This window comes from Triturus cristatus, chromosome 8, assembly GCF_964204655.1.
Source record: "Triturus cristatus chromosome 8, aTriCri1.1, whole genome shotgun sequence".
NCBI lineage: Eukaryota > Metazoa > Chordata > Amphibia > Caudata > Salamandridae > Triturus > Triturus cristatus.
The window spans coordinates 332,322,277-332,340,187 of NC_140591.1; the positions used below are offsets into that span (position 1 = coordinate 332,322,277).

The 17,911-nt window shown below is 37.0% G+C and overlaps 1 protein-coding gene across 3 annotated transcripts in view; it reads right to left on the reverse strand.

The window, feature by feature from the left end:
* Positions 1-17,911, reverse strand: part of FLT3 (fms related receptor tyrosine kinase 3) — a 581,742-nt gene that overhangs the window by 352,449 nt on the left and 211,382 nt on the right. For 2 of the 3 annotated variants that reach the window (XM_085621634.1, XM_085621633.1), the window contains exon 4: positions 12,405-12,520. The exons of the other annotated variant lie outside the window; for it this stretch is intronic. In XM_085621634.1, the coding sequence (XP_085477760.1) occupies positions 12,405-12,520 (116 nt within the window). The remainder of the gene's footprint in view (positions 1-12,404; positions 12,521-17,911) is intronic. 3 annotated transcript variants of the gene reach the window in all.

Sequence of the window (17,911 nt, forward strand, 5' to 3'; positions counted from 1 at the left end):
ATTACTTGCTGATTGTTACCTCTTTTATACCATGCACTGAAAAGAAAAACATAAAGCAGAGAAAACTAAATGGTATGTAAGGCAACAATCAATGGGTCAACACAAAATGTACTAAAAATACAAAATATTAGGCAAACTAGTAATAGAAATTATTCTTTGTCCCCTGCCTCCTGCCACCCCCTCCAAGGTTTCCTAATGTCTTGCATATTATAAGGATAAGGCCAGCATTAACTTTTAGTTGTTAACAAGCCATAGACATTTCTAGCAGTCATTTAAAAACATATAACCTTTGTTATAAAAAAAGTAAAAATACGGGCACATATACAAGCCCTTTCTCAAAGGTGACTCGCACAACAATGTTACAACCATTACGATTGTAGGAAGCACTGTGTAGCCCATGGATTCCAAAACTTTAAACAAAGGACAAAATTACATTGTATGACTTAACATGTTTTTCTTGTTGTGCATCAGCAGAACTTCCATTTAAGTTTTTTTTAGTGCACTAATATTCAACAACCTGCCTACTAATGTAAAAATAATATTATTATTATGAATGTTTTATAAAGACAAAAATTACTATATGAGGGTCTTGTAGCTTTAAAGCCAGCTGACTGGAATGAGAAGTGTTATGGCAGAGCTAGCAAAAAATATTGGCTAAATATCAAAGGGCCTGATTCACAAACTGCATTTTATAGCATACAAAGCAGAGCTACAATAGTGTTACTTATTTAATGCAATTCACAAATGTCCAGACGGAGCCCTTTTTATTTTTGCATGGCAGTACTTAATTTGAGCCGATGTTTTGTGATGTACGACACCAGCACTTAATTCTCAACACTGACACTAATGACAGTCCACCACCTAGTGGCGCTGTCTGTGTAATTTTGAGATGATGACAACAACAATGTTAAATTTACAATAAAAACGAATAACATATGCTGCCCATGCCATTCCTTTTTTTTTATAGTTCTTTTTATTAAACATCATCGACAGCATTCACCATTGAAATTCACGAGCAAGAGACAATACAAGTTCCGAATGTCCACTCTGGAACACAGTAAATCAAGTCACATCTTACACTATGATACAAATCAAGGGATCTCAAGAGTCTCAGATTCAAGCAAGGAAGTCGGTGGAGTACAGATATCACCTCTGTAGTGGTTCCATGGCCCCCACACTCTATTCCATTTCCCAGGGCACCCTCTTGCAACATAGACTGACTTCTCTCTAAACATACACCAATCTAGGTCCTCCTCCCCCTTTCCCAGTGTAGGTGGCTGACGTGCCCCCCAGTGCTGTGCGATATTCCTTTTCGCAATCATAAATGCCAGAGTTGCCCATTGTGTAGTATAGGAGGTGAGATCCGTAGGTTCCCAGATGTTCAGGAGACATCTGCGGGCCTCGGGCTGCAGGTCACTATTGAGTACCTCCCGTAAAGTGCGATGTATGGCTTGCCAATAAGACTGTATGTGTACACAGTCCCATATGATGTGTATAAATGTGCCGATCTCCCCGCACCCACGTCTGCACTCCCCATTTTCTGCTCTGCCCATGCGTACAAAGCCCAGCCCAGTGATGTAGATCCTGTGCAGAATTTTGAGCTGTACCAAACGTAGCCTTGCCTGGACTGCTACTTCTCTCGGGGAGGAGACTGCTTCCTGCCAGTCTTCCTCGTCCAGTTCTAAGCCATCTCTAACCCATTTCTCCTTCAGCGATTGTAGTGGGTCTTCCATATTATTAACCAGTTTTATGTAGATCAGGGAGATGGTTTTCTCAGGGAGATGGCCATCGAGTAGTCTGTCCTCCAGGTGGGAGGCCTCCGGAAGTGTGGATTTGCTCGTGACATGAGTGAGCAAGGCATGCCGTATTTGAAGATACCGATAATATTCAGCATCCGCCAGGTGGTACTGCTGTTGAAGGGAGGCAAAAGGAAGAATAGTCTCCTTACCCCAGAAATCTTTAATCTGTGAGATTCCAATCAGGTCCCACTTGTCAAAGCCCTTGGGTTTCCACAGGCTTCCCAGACTCTCAGAGTTCCACAGTGGAGTTGCCAGGGTAAGCCTGCGGTCCCATCCCAACTGTTTGTTAGCTGCCCATTCCATTCTTAAAGCTTTAGGTGGCCTAGAATATTCTGATTTGTCTCACCTATATGAGGAGTACAATGGTTAGTAGTTATGTTAGTACTGTAATTGGCTGAACTGGCAGGGGCAATAAGTGGTGCAAACTCAAGTAGCCTCCTGAGAGTGGCTTTAACTTTTAATTACAAATTAAGTACTGCTGTGTGGAGAGCTCCACTGCATTGGCGAAGATCTCCACACATGTAAGTACACTACTTTATAGTAACTATAGAAGTGCCAAGGAGAGTGGTAGACAAATGGTAAATAATTGTGCTACAAAATGAGTGAGGTTTATGGAAATTTAAGGAGTGGTTTGGGAGAGACATGCTAATAAAAACAAAAAAGAGTAAGACCATTTCAATTCACAAAATACCCTTATAAAGTTACTATAGCTCTAAAAGTGTCAAAACGGGGTTAAATGTACTCTAGTCTTTGAGTAAGTCAAAATTACACATCACCAACCACTGGTACTGGAACATACTCCCATAGAAATTAATAGAGGCATGGAATTAAAATAACTCCACAAAGAATTTTATGTAAATTTAGTTAAAATATTTAGACAAATAAATTGTGTGTGTGTGTGTATATGAAAAAGAACAATCAAAATTTTTTTTTTACTGCCATGAGGTGAATAAATGAATATCATGAGAAATATCTGGAGTGTCCATTGAATTTTTAAGCATTAATTTTCCCGTGAAATGACAATTTCATGCACAGAGGCACCCGCCCCAATAGGGTCTGCGAAGATTAAATGATGTTATAGCTAGGATTTGTAATAATATGTTACTTTACTTATCTTGCCCCCTATATGTTATTTAAACCTTTTTTTAGGACAGGGGACTGAGGGCCAGATGTACAAAGCTTTTTAAAAAGTACAAAAGGCAAATTGCAATTCATCACCGAATTGTAATTTGCGTTTGCTACCATATACCGATTCATTACTTGGAAGGGGCGTCCCTTCCAAATACTGAATCAGAATGGTATGTATTAATGTTTTGCAACCAAATTCTGTTTGAAAAACAGTAATACTTCATCACCAGTTTAAAACTGGTGGTAACTCATTCGCAAAGGGGACGGGTCCCTCGGGGACCCCTTCTCCTCTGAGAATGTTACAAAATATTTTTAAGAGAAGACAGTGGTCACAAGGACCACTGCCTGATCTTACAAAATGAAACTGCAAAATTTCATTTTTTCTTGTTAAAACACATCCCATTTTCCTTTAAGGGAAGCACGTGCAATAAAAGCAAATAAGATTGCTGTATTGAAAAGCAATCACAGAAAAGGTGGTCTGCTGCCTTCGAGGTATGAAGGACTCCTGACTTTCAGCATGCATTTTTTGCCACGCCAGTGAGCGCCTTTCATGCATTTTTCTCTTGAGGCGGTCGGCGCGTTTCTCTTCATGGGACTCGTGCCTGCAATTTTGATTTTTACTGTCGCTTTGTTTTTTTCTTGTAAACGGAGCGGTGTTCTACTGTTTTTGCAAAACATGAGACCCAGCGGTTCTGTGTATGTCTCACAGTGGATTTAGATCAGCTTAGTAAAAAGGTGAAGAGGTTTTGGCGTGAATTCTTTACTATGTTGCATCTGCCACAAATAATTATTGGACCCTCCTCATTGGTTCCAACACTAAGACAAGCCTCACATGCTCTGTCCCACCTGCTTACAATCTAGCATCGATACTATAAAGTTAAATAATGCCCTTTTTATTCCTCTTCACTGCACTACATTCCAGAGTGGAGTCTTTTGAGATTCCTTCATGATTTAACACCTGGTTCTATTCAAATGAGACCCCCCTTGTGATCAGTGGCTCAGTATATTCAAGCCATTGGTTTATTTCAACCTTCTTCAGTCAATCTGTCTCCCTCAGAAGGTTTTCCGTACCTATCATCCTTGAAGAATTTGGAATTAGTTTTATACCTTGTGCTCCTCATGGTCTTTCTTCTTTGGGCTTATTGGTTCTCCTATTGAGACTCTGCTGTCTGCATGACTTTTATTGCAGTTATATGCTCATTAATATAAGAGTCCTGGTTGAAGTGACCTTCTTGATTGTTTATGGGGAGAACAAAGTCTGTGCGCCGCACTTCCCTTACTTCTCGTTCGTCATCTCTTTTGGAGGATTATAATCCATTCAATATCCTTCAAAAAGAAATAAAGGATTCGGAGTGCAATGCATTACCTCCTCCAGTGGGAACAACGGCATCGTCGTCAAATATTCCGCTCCCAACTACCAAGCATGCTTCTAAATTAGTTGTCTCCTCTGCACTCTCATTTGGCAAACTTATTAAAAAGGATCCACCGTTGTCCTGTTACATCTCCTCCACCTAGTTCCATGAAAATACTTCTTGAAGAGATTCAAGCTCTTTGGCCTTATTTGGAAGAAACTAATAGACATTTTAAAACCCTAGATGATAAGTGGTTATGCATGGAGGATAAAGTTGTGCAAATAGAACATAGTGTAGACTCTTTTCAAGCTGTGGTGAGCCCTGTTCCCTCTATGCAATTAGAAATTACCTATCATAAGAAATAAATTGAAACTCTTGAAAATCGCAACAGGCGAGATCATTTGCACATATATGGTTGGCAGAAGGACTCGAGGGTTCGGATCCTATCTCAATTTTTAAATAACTTCTTTTGAAAGTTCTTGGTATTCCTGATACTCCAGTTCTAAATAACACATTGCCTGGGTCATGGTTCACGTTCTACATCATCATCTACCACATCAAGAGGTGCTATGATTTACTTCTTAGAATATACTGACTTATTGAAAGTTCTGCCAGCAGCTAAACTTAAGAGGTGAATCACTTGGCAAGGATCTAATCTTTCCTTTTCTCAAGATTATGCTTAGGGAACAGCTGAGAGGAGAAAGACGTTTTTGGACATGAGACCAGCGCTTGAAGTCTCAACGCCAGATTTGGCCTCTTCCATCCATATTTATTTAAAGTGACATATAAAAATAAGACTAAGAACTATGAGGATCCTGCTTTATTACAATGTTTATGGACACGTATAGAAAAGAAGATATGTATGTTACCAGGCTTTCTAATGTCTGAATAAAGAGTTTTGACATGTTTTAAATGCTTTTCTCCTGGATGTCTATTATAATTGCATTTTCTGGTTTGTGACAAATGTGTGCCATTTATCCTTCATGTTTCTTCTTTTTGTTAGGTGTGGTTTTCTTGTCTGATCACTGTGATTCCTGGTCTGTTTGCATGGCGTGTCCTTCCCTCCCGATCCGCCCTGATTTATCTGGTCAGTTTTGTCGTCTTCCTTATGTGGCTTAACCATCCTCATTTTTTCTATGTCCTTTTTGGTATGTTTTTTTTTTTTTGCATATATGGTTTTTGCTTTTCTTATTTGTGCGCCCTTTTCTTTTTTCTTATCCTTTCGCCTGTCTTTTTTCTAACAATCAATTTTATTTATTATATATTTTTCCCTCTGTCCTTTCTATATTCTTTCTCTTTCATATCTAGCTTTATATTGGCTTTTTACTTTTTCTCCATTCATGACTACTTATTTCTTTTTATATGCTAATCAAATTTGCTGGTATATTTATGCTTGTTCTTTGAAGATTTTCATTACTTATATGATAGTGTTGTATTTAACTGCTGTTATCATTTATCTCCAATTCTTATATATTATTTTTTATTATAGATGGCTTTAAGAATTATTTCTCGGAATGTTAAGGATTTAGGCTCTCCTATAACACGTCAGAGAGTACTAACACATACTTCTAATTTAAAATGCGATATTGCTTTATTGCAAAAAATCATATTTTGGATGAAGAAATATCTTAACTTAAAAGACAATGGGTTGGCCATGTTTTAGCTTCTCCAGGCACCGGGAAAAGTAATGGAGTAGCCATTCTATGTCACAAACGTCTAGACATACAGGTACAAGATTCAGGCGTAATGATTATATGGGTCTCTGTTTCTTTATTAGTTAGTAAAATCCCTATGACTAATTTTACTTTTTATGCACCCACTTCTCCAGACAATTCTTTTTGGCCCGAAATACTATCTAAACTGATGACTTATAAAGATGATTATTTTTTGGTAGGTGGTGATTGTAACATGGTTTTTGATCCCATTATTGACAGTAACTCCAAATCTAAATTCATTCCTTCTCACATGCACTCTCAGTACACAGCTACTATTCAGCAAAGGTCTTTAGTGGATGCTTGGAGACTATGCAATCCTACGCTTTTAGAGTATACCGTTTTCTCTCCTGTACATTCTTCTCAATCCTGAATAGATTATTAGTTTCTTTCTAAATCACTTGTACAACATAACATATTACTCATTCGGACATAGGCTCCATATTAATCTCGGATCATGCCCCTGTCACTTTGGATTTGGATCTTCTTCCCCCTACTCAAGGTACTAGAATGAGATTCAATAATTCTCTCCTTTTAGATCCCGTTTTAATTCAAACCTTTAGAAACTTTTGCCACTGCCTTTTTTCTTGAAAATGAAAATCTGAACACATTTCCACAGATTTTATAGGGCTCCTTTAAGCTGCCTCTAGGGATTTCATTATTTCTTTTGTGTCTCGTAAAAAGAAAGCTTCTTTAAATAATTTGAAGTTACTTACAGCACATTTGAAATAATTAGAGCATTCTTATTAAGTCCAAATTTACTATCAATAAACTATCCACAGAAAATGACAATTAATTTTAACTTAAGGCATCGGTTATGTACTATAGAGGTCAAAATAAATCTAGAAAGCTTTTGGCTAATTACCTTCAGATAAAAAAGGAGTGCACCAAAATCAATTTTATTCTCACTTCTACTAATTGTATGGTTTATAAAAATGAAACTATATTATCAGAATTTATACATTTCTTTCAGAATCCCCATGCTCTGGAATCTCCTAAACTTCAAGAAGATATTCTCCAATATTTATCTTCTATTACTACACCTTTTCCTCTCAATATAAATTTTAAATGCTAGATGATAATATTGGAATTCAGGATTTTCTTACTGCTATACATACTATTAAGCGTGGTAAAGCGCCAGGTCCTGATGGTTTTACTATTGAGTTTTACTTTAATTTTTCGAAATATCTTATTTCTAAATTAGATCAAATATTTCCCTTTTTTATATCTTCTCATAAATCTAGTGGCTCTTTTCAGGATTATTTAAGATATCTTCTTCCCAAAGATAATAAGGATCACACACTATGTAAAAAGTATAGGCCCATTTCTTTGATTAATTTAGATTATAACATATTTGCAAAAATATTAGCTCTTTGTTTAGAATCCTTATTACCTCAGCTAATTGGGCAGGAACAATGTGGTTTTATAAAAGGCAGACATATTTCAGAGTACATTAGATTATTTTCCAATGTCCTAAGCAAGTCCAAACCTTACAAACATTCTTTAGCAGCTATCTCTTTAGATGCTGAAAAGGCATTTGATGGTGTGAGCTGGCCTCTTATCTTCTCTACTCTATCTTGGTTTGACTTTGGTACTATTTTATTAATTATGTCTCTTTGTTATATTCCTCTCCTGCATCCTTTATTTTAGCTAACAGCCTTCTCTCTCCATCATTTTCTCCATATTGAAGGGTTCAACAAGGCTGTCCTCTTTCTCCTCTTCTTTTCATCCTTGCACTTGAAGCCTTTTTGATAAAAAAATGTATGAACCCCCAGATTAAAAGCTTTCAATTTGGTGACAGTCAATTAAAACATTTAGTTTATGCTGACGATATTCTGCTCTTTATCTCACAACCACAGTCTTCTTTATTAGCTTTCTCATCAGAGGTAAATCTTTTTGCCTCTATGTCATGGTATACATTAAATGATGATAAGTGTGAAATCCTTCAATTAAATAAATTAGGTTTTCATACAGATTATATATCTTTTAATTTTCACTGGAAACCGGATAAAATCAAATATCTTTATTTATGGTTTAAAACTAGCATTAAAGAAACTGTGTCACTTAATTTGAAAGAATTACAAACAACATTGAAATCTCTTACATCCAGATGGTACCCCATATTTTTATCTTGGTTGCGCCGCCTGGATGTAATAAAGATAATGCTAGTTCCCATAATACTTTTTTATCATTTTAATATTCCTATAAATATATCTCACACTCCATATAAGATAATATATTCTATTTTATCTAAATTTGTATGGAATAATAAAAAGTCTTGCATGACTCTCCATAAACTCAAACGACCTAAGCATTTGGGGGCAGTTAACTTTCCAGGTTTGAATTCTTATCATACAGCTTTTTCCCTCAAACAATCTTCTTTGTTATTAAAAGAGGATGATACATCAAACTTACCTTTATGGACTAATATTGAAAAATCTTTTTTCAAGCCTTTTTCTTTTAAAGAATTTCACTATCCCTTCCTATTTTTTATAATACCTGCAAATTTACCAACCTATTATCATCTTTTATCAAAATGTTAAAGATCAATTTTTGCAGTCCTCAATCTGGTGCAATAAATACCGTAGAATTAATAATAAAAACCATTTTTTTGGAAGGAATGGATTTCTAAAGGGCTTCATTGGATTTATCAACTTTTTCATGATGAAACTTGTATACCTTTCATAATTGCTCAATCATGTTTTTCCCTACCCTCTTCTTATGAATTGAAATATATATCTGTAATTTCGGTGATTCAATCAATTTATAATCAGTTCTTGCATGCTCCTATTTCTATCTCTTCAACTCTCAGTATACTTTTGGTTCTGGCCAATTCTGCCTCTGCATCTCAATTGTATAAACGTTGAACTTCTTTTCCAGATACTCGATATACAACAGAGTTTGAACTTTCTTGGGAATCTGATCTCCGAGTTTCTTTTTCCATTTCCATTTGGATTAGGATTTGGACTAAAATAAGGAAATCATCTAAAGCAGCTAATGCTACTCAAACATTATTTTTCATTTGCAATAGGCTTATGTTCACTCCTATTTCACTACACAAAAGAAACTCAACTCTTTCTTCTTCTTGTTGGTGTTGTACTACAAATCCAGCAGATCTAAAACACATGTTATTTGAAGGTCCCCATATTTATAATTTTTGGATAGAAGTCTGGCAACAAATAAATCAGATCTTTTCACACACAAATCCCTTTTAATTTTGTCAATATTTTTTCTAGGTAGTGTTTCTGAGGATTGCAGCTCTCAATCTAGCAATTTTCATATAATAGATTTACTTCTTGCAGTTGCCTTACAACAGATCACCAGAGCATGGAAAGATTCTACTAATGTGTCTTACCAGGCTTGTATGCAGTCGGTTACAATCACAGATTAGATACGGCATATGTTTTACCAGTTTCTCTTGCTATCAAGCGTGACTTTTTATGGTTAGCCATAACTATTTTTTTAGATAGGTCTGCTAATAAAACATGTTTTCATAACCCCCGAATTGAAGAAGTATCTAAACCTCCATGATTACTTTTTATATTGTAGTTATAGTAGTTGTTAACCAGTTCCATTTTTTCTCACTCTCTGCTTTTACAACAATTATTATTTAGTGGTCAAGTTTAATCTGAGCATTGATGATTGTTGTTTTTCCTTTCTTTTCCTTTCTTCCTTTAGCTTGTTTATCTAATGACTTGACAATTTTGTATACATTGATTGTATCTTGTGTTTTATTATATTATATTTTATATTTATAAATACAATCTTTTCTTTAAATTTAAAAAAAGGAATATCGATTTCCTAATTGTGACTCTAAGAGAATCGCAATTAGGAAATCTATATTCATATTGTTTGTACATCTGGCACTGACCCCCCAAATCCTAAAATGGGTGCCGTCACATCTTTGTTGATATCCTGACAGTCAATCTTTAGATCTGTTGGCTTCATGGATCCTCCACGGCATGATATACACATACATGTTCAACCCTAATTTCTCAAAAACTACAGAATGGATGTACACCAAATTACAAAACAAATGCTTTCTGGGCCAAGATCTACCTTTCTGCCAAAATTGGTGTAATTCCTATGGAACAATTAATGGAGAAAATGTGTTTTTGACCCCCATCCTCTTTTTCTCAGCCCCCACTTGATAGGTCACCTCAAAACGTTCAAGGAAGGAGCTGAGGTGGATCAGACTTCTTTTGGAAACTTTTGTGAAGATGCACCAAATGACACCAATGTTATAAGCACTCCAAAAAATGCTTTTCCTGTGGAAACATGGTCCTAACTATAACTGACTACTACTGGGTAACATACACACACATACAAAACTTTTACGGTGGGTCAATTTAATTTTAATGTATTTATGGTTTCCCTATTTTTTTACGCTAATATATTTCAATTATTTTATAATTTACTATAAATTTAATTTCAGGAGTTAATGTGTTGTAACTTTTAATGTTATTTGCTTCTAGCTTAATAGTATTTATTTAAAATTATTATGCATTCATATTTTACATCAAATTGAATGTACATAATACACAAATATACAATGTAAAACAAGAATGAATAAATAAAAAAACTGTTTATTAAATTTCCCTATACTTTCCCACAGGGAGGTCTCCACCCCATGGCGGAGATATCCTACAACAGGTGAAAAGCTCCTTGTAGTAACTTTATACCCATAAATTCTGTTGTAGGTGGCTCCAACCTTCATTGTAGGAGTGGAGACATGTAAGTCCACATCTATGTGTAATCCACCACTAGCAAAAAATTGGAGATTTACACCTGGGTGCAGGACTAGATCTACTTGACAGTAAATCGGGCTAATTTTATGTTTTTTTCCCTATTCAATAATATTCCCTTTAGTGTGCCTGGAATAATGCAGGTTTCCAGATATACCATTGGAAATTCATTGTGATCAGTACCGCGGGTACCTATCTTGCTGAGTAGAATTGTAGATCCAAGTGTAAACACACTTTTTTTCTCTGCAGCAAACACATTTTTTCATGGGGAGAAGGATCTTCCCCTGCGTCGTAAGAAAGGCTGTAAAACCCCAACCTTTTCCAAGGTGGAATGGGATCGGAGAAAAGGTTGGCAATACACATACGTGGGATTTACTACTGTAGAATAAAAATCTCACTTGTGAAAGAAGAATATGATCTAGCAAATACATTTATGCCCTCCTAAGAATCCCATTGTGAATACCAAACAGGTGTAAATAAGTAATTTTCAGTCATAATTTTATATTTATGGCCAAAAATACCTTTGTTTATTTGGTCCTGTGAATCTAGCCCTTAAGATTTAAAAGGCCCGATTCACAAAAATGTTGCTGTGAGTATGTGTGACAAACTCTTGTAATACTTCTTGATTACTCCTGAAATTGAGTAGTAAGCCTGGAGGACTGAGAGAGTAAGTCAAAGCAAAATCTATGTATATCAGGCCTAACGTATTTTATAATTCTGTGTTTCTTCATTTTTTTGTGTCCATCTTTTAATTCCACTATTTTCTCTCACAACATCAATACCACCTATCCTCAATATACTTCCATTGTTTATCCCACCCTAAGTGTTTCATGCTCCCACAAAATTCATAAAACTGCTGAAACCCTTTCTGCACACTTTGTGGCCAATTTGCAAATGGCACACAAAAACTCAGGAGTTGACTCCATAGAACTACTGCTGCATTTGGAACAAATTTACCACTTTTGCTGAATTCTCTAATACTCAGAGAGCACTAGAAAATAATACCACATATAGTTACGCACACATACAATTCCCATATGCAGAACTACCATTAGATGTCAAATGTGCATTGGCTCATGTAATTTATTTTTTTGTTTCTCCAGCTGGATTTTTTTTTCCTGTGGATGAACCAAACATTAGCCCACACCTGAATAAATCTGAAGATGCCACACAGCAGATGCTACACTGCAAATGCTTCTAATCCTGTACTAGGTAGGAACATATTTTTACCATTTTCAGGGTAGGAATCACTTAAAAGATAGTATATTTACAATTTATGGTATGTTCCTACTTATGTAAGTCAGATCTCCCTGAAAAGCCGATAAGCCTGCCCATATCCGTAAATGTGTGATTTTGGAAACTCCAACATATTGGCAGAATTTCCATAGACTTTCCATTTACAAGATTAAAATTCCCCCAATCCTGAAGATGTTTTGAATCAGGATGGAGATTTTGTCACTACAAATGCACTCTTCTGCACACTGAAATGAAACTTACGTGTATAAAATTTTTTGTCTGGTGCCTTAATAATAGCTTGGTTTTCACATGTTTATCCTTAGAGCAGGAGTACATGAAAATATTAACTTTGGCTTTGACGTTGGGTGAAGAGACATCAATATACTCATGTTGTTACAGTAGTGGCTTTCTTACAACTAAACTGTTACTTACTTCGTACTCGTACCATAAACCGGATTGTGTAGTTCTGAATTTCATTTTGGATTGAAAGTTTGTATTCTCCAGCATGACTGTATCTGAGTTTTAAAAACTCCTTCACAACAAAAGCACTGCAAATGTAAACAAAATCAGTTATTAAAAAGGGTATTAAAACACTGATGTTTAAAGAAATATGTTCTGTCTCAGTGGGCTTGATTAAGACATTCAATGATCCTTGACTAGGCCAATGGTGGGGTGTATGCATGTACATATTGGGCTGCCACCTGACCTGACTGAAATTCTGAGTCTGATTCACAAAGATTTCTTCCTTGAGTAGGTAATACTGACTTCTGGGAATGGATATTCAGAATCCAAAGTAACTCATTAGTAAATCCCACCTATTCACAGACAGATCTTTGGGACCTGGGTGGGGGTTGTTTATGCTTCCATGAAAAAGCTCAAGATCTCATTGGGCTGTATTCATAAAACCCTTTTGAGAATGTCAAAATTCTCCTATATGTTTCCTTCTACATCTGAAATCGATTTATGCGCTTTATGTTTAAAAATTCCATGCAGAACTCTTGGAATAACAGTGGTATGTTTCTTAGGATACCTCTCCTCCTCTCTGTTTAGTTAAGGAAAGGACAATCCACCTGACATGTAGCTTGTTTTGTTTTTCTCCAGAGGGAAAGACTCTCTCCCAATACCCCAAGGAACTTTTGTTTTCTTATTACAGACATACTATGTGTTTCCAGGGTGGGAATTTCTATGAAAAATAATTCTGAAAACCTACAAATTTCAATAAGGTCGTCTACTACCCCTGGTGCATTTATATATTATACAACCATAAATATTTACAGTTCCATGCATCTTGCGTGTCCACTTACTCTCAGAAGCCCTCTTTCTTTTCCATTACGATAAGCCCATGTGACGGAAATTCCACTTGTTTTTTAATTTTCTGTCCTCATAAATCCACTTTATAAACATTGAAATGCTGTATCAGAAATGAGATATAGCAATGCAATCGCTGTTTTCTGTACATCTAAAATACAGTTAGGTGTGCAAAACTGTTAGTGAATCTTGCTGAATGCATCTATTGTGCTGTCTTTGAAACTGTAGAAAATACAATCTCAGCAACCACAAGTAACTGGCTTCTATGCCCCTGATCTGACACTAACAGTAGATGAGCCATATGAGTAAATAGGCGGTAGAAATACCAATGCTAATAAATGCTGCTGTTTAAACGAACTACAGCTTAGCAGTAAAGTCTGCTCTACCGGCTTACTGTCAGGGGTGAAATTTATAGCTGGTGATAAATGCATTACTGCCCCAAATAAATGCTTACTTCCCTAGATAAATGCAATACTGTCAAGAGTGCCCAAATCACAACAAAATACTGCTCATCGAGGATGGGATTTACTACCTTAAGTAACTCAGTGCTAACGACGAGGGAAAACTAAATATTTATTTAATTTTCCCTCGTAGTCGTCAATCGAATACCTCCCCTCCAACCCGGCCCCACCGCTCTCACCTGCGTGGGTGGCTCCTGCTGTCAGTTCTATTTCTTACACTGATGACAAATATCCCCGATAGTACCCTTGCAAATACTTATGGAACTTTTAGCAGGTGTGTGTCTTCATTAAGGTTTCTTTTACATATATCAGTAGATCATGTCCTCAAATCGGTCTGAATTCTATGCTAGAGTAAAGTAGTAACCTGGGGGGTGCTTGTTACCCTGCCTTTTGCCCAGCAATTTCTGAACCTTTTTGGCCAGCACTTTCTGAACCTAACATTGCATTGGGTTCCCTAGTTTGTTCTTTTTCCCTGCATAAAGTGCTTTGTGATGAATCAGCCTTAATTTACAAGATAAATGTGGTTAAGGAAAGTGCAGTACTTAATGTATACCACTCAACTCAGCATCTTGGCCAGCACCTGTTTAGGAACAGTTTAACTTTAGAAATGCTAATGAGGAATGTGAACTACAAAGAGCCCTAAACATCTTATAGTAAATAAGTTAATGACCAGTCAAGGGATATTGGAAATACAACTTTATGACAATACCCATAGCTCTAAATTGATCATAATGTAAGGGTAAAGACAGAATTTTAGAATAAATATAACAATTATATAAAACATAAGGTTTTAGTCAGAATGTTTTAGCATTTCTAAGAGATGTTACTGTTAACCTGTTATGTTACTGAAAATACTGATTTCAGAAGGAGGTGTTTTGATTATATTTTAAAATGATTTAAAATACATTCTACACAGTATTCAAATGGGTTGGCTTGAGGAGTTTTTTTAATGTGCTAACCTATGCCAGATGGTGGTTATGGAACAGTGAGCAATAAGTGATGGTCACAAAGATGAAAGTGCATTACTATTGGGTATAGTGAGGAATGGGGCAATAATTAATCATTGGAAGCAAAGGTTACCTTCTCAGAAAACACTACGCTTTGCAGAGGGTTTTCTAGATCAGACAGTGTTCATTAGAACAACTGAGCAAGGCTTTGAAAGGGAATAAGTGGTCAAGAGTGAAAACATATAGTGGAAATAGGCATGCATTTGGGATGTACAAGATATTGTATACAGCAACAGTGGGTGGGTGAGGGGACACCAGTTAGGTACAAGCAAGGAAGGCACATGCCAGAGTTACCTACAACAAAGTGCAACATATGGTGTTATAAGTCCAGGGCTGGCAAGGTAAAATCACCTCATGCATGAAATAAAGGCTGTACTAGCCATTTAGATTGGTCACTGGGTAGGTCCAGTGAACTCAAAATCTGGATGCATTCCATAATGATAGCACTTCACTTTTCAGGATGGATTAAACTATCTGCTTAAGATGTGTTATATACTATTTATTGTAGTGTTGAAGAATGAAACTGCACCTTACATCATTACCCTTTGGTCCTGGGCACCTATGATGATTATTCTGTGACTCGTTGTGCCCTCTAAGTGTCCAGAGAAGACCCAGCTTTCATGATGTTCATGATGTTCAAGAATATTTGTGGTTATTTGTGATCCATTGCTTGACCCAAGCAGACCTATTCCCATGCAACTAGCTTGTTGTGGATAAGGAAGGCTTTTCCTCCTTTGCTGGTTTGTGTTGGACATAGGAAAGTCTTAGTTTATTAGACTGGCATCCGGCATCCATAAGATAAAAAAGAAACCTTCGTAGACAGTTGGTACCCCAGGCATGCCGTTTGGTACCTCCAGTACTGCCATTGTGTCCGCTGGTCTCTGTCGTTGCAGGGCTAGGGTACCATTAATAGACGGTAAACATAGAACACACGACCATCTGAGCATTTTCGCACCAGAGCTGCTGCCATTCCTTTCCCTCAATTTCTTGGGTGGCCATGCCATGGCAAGTGAATAGCATGGTGCTGGTCATCACCAGCTTGGCAGAGCCACACCATCAGGTTATTGTCCCTTATCTGACTGGTGGGGCCACGTCTACTGACAGAGACTCTGCACTCTCTAATTGAGGCTTTATCTCCACATGTGGAGGCTGTCATTGGCACTAGAAGCTAAACCTCAGCATAGGGAGACAGCATAAGGGGAATCTGTGCTGGGCATTTGAGTCTACATTTGTGCAAGGGACGGATGCACTGGATGTTTGTGGTTAAATATGTATTTTGAGAAGCTGTACTTTTTGCTACATGTGATTTTGGGGATGCTGCTGTGTACATTTAAGTCAATACATCAGCTGATGGAAACTACACTGGGTAATGAAGGCAACACCAGCACTTGAAGAGGTTGCACTTGGTATTTGAGTCTGTACATGCGTGGGAGAAGATTAAACTTGTAATTTGAGGCTTAGCATGTACATGGAGAGGCTGTAATGGACATTAGAGGCTATGTCTGCATAAAGGGAGGCTGCATTGGTCATTGGAGGCTGTACCTGTCGCTATGAATCTGAGGCAATAGATACACGTGGGACAACTGAACTGGGCATTTATTTTTATTTTGGAATTGCATTTGTGTGTTTTGTAAAGTGCTACTAAACACTATACATTGGACACAGGCCAGTAAGGAGGAATGGATTATAAGAGTGAGTGGCAAGATGCAGTATAAATATGAAAAATGTCAGTGCTGATCAGCTGACTGATAATCCAGGATTGGTGGAGGACAGTGTCTGGGGATGCCTGCAGTTATATATGTCCACAACATGATGGCAAGCCTTGAAGAGGAGAAAGATGGTGTCAAAGGCAGATAAGTGGTCTAAAAAGGTCGAAATAGAGGGGAGCCCTGGCCTCCAGAGTTGAGTAATTCTTTCCAGATGTTTAATTAAGCGGTCTCCATGGCTTGGTAGGGTGGGACACCTGACAGAAGCTAACTTAGAAGATCACTGGGATGCAGGTGGGATGACAGTTGATAGGTGTCACTAGTTTCTAGTGCCTTTACTACACAGAGGAGGCCAGAAATTGGTTTGTAATCAGACAAATTGTAGGGTCCTGCTGTTGTATTTTTTACTAAAGGTGTGATATTTGAGAGTCTGACGTATAACTGTACTGTAGAGTAAGGTATTAAATAGTATGGTGATGGCTGCTGTAAATGCTTTGAGCCCTAGGTAAATGACATTTCCACTACCCATGTCCTATGGATGAGAGGAGTGTTTGAAGTAGATCAAGATATTGCTTGTCAGATTCAGTGAACACAAACTCACTAAGAGGGCTACCACAAGATTTTGTAGGACAGGAAGGTACGGACACAGCTCCAGAATCTTTGGAGTCATAGCTGTAATACAAGCTCTCAGGGTGTCAATTACATTGTAAACAAAGCACAATGATCCAGCACACCACATAATCATTATCTGGAATATAATATTGCATATCGAAGAATATCAGTCCATTCAGCAGTCCAGATTTTTTTGATTCGGAATGCCCACACTTCTCCGTATATAGTAGTGTTAGGAAATCTTGACTATTTTATGGTTTTTCAAAAAATTGGAATACAATCTCATCCTTTTCTTAAAGGACATTATTATTTTCCTTCTCTTTTATGATTGAAGGATATGTCTCTCAGATCATTTATCACTCTAAAGGCAATTCATTTTTAAGAGCATACACACAATATTTGTCTCGACTAACTTTATGGTTATACACAACATGATGGCGCACACAGAATTGATGTGTTTTTAGCCCTTGTAGATAGTATGAGATGACTTTTTGATCTATATACTTCCTCAAGATGGGCGCTTTTGAATACTCAGAGATGGCGCCCAAAAAAACACTCTATCTTTGTAATTTCGAGGTGACTTTGTTTATTAATATACAATATTAGTTTAAGCGCACATTTAAAAACCTATAGATTCTTTTATTGTCTATGACAGGATGGCGCATATAGAGCCCTCGTACTTTGAGCGCTTTTAGATACTCAGAGATGGCGCCCAAAAACCGCTCCATTTTATTATTCAAAGATGACGTTTTTCATTGGGTTTTTCTAACACCCTACAAGACGACACATATAGATAGAAAATGCGAGTTTCAAATAATTACAAGATGGCGTCCCAAATGGGTTTG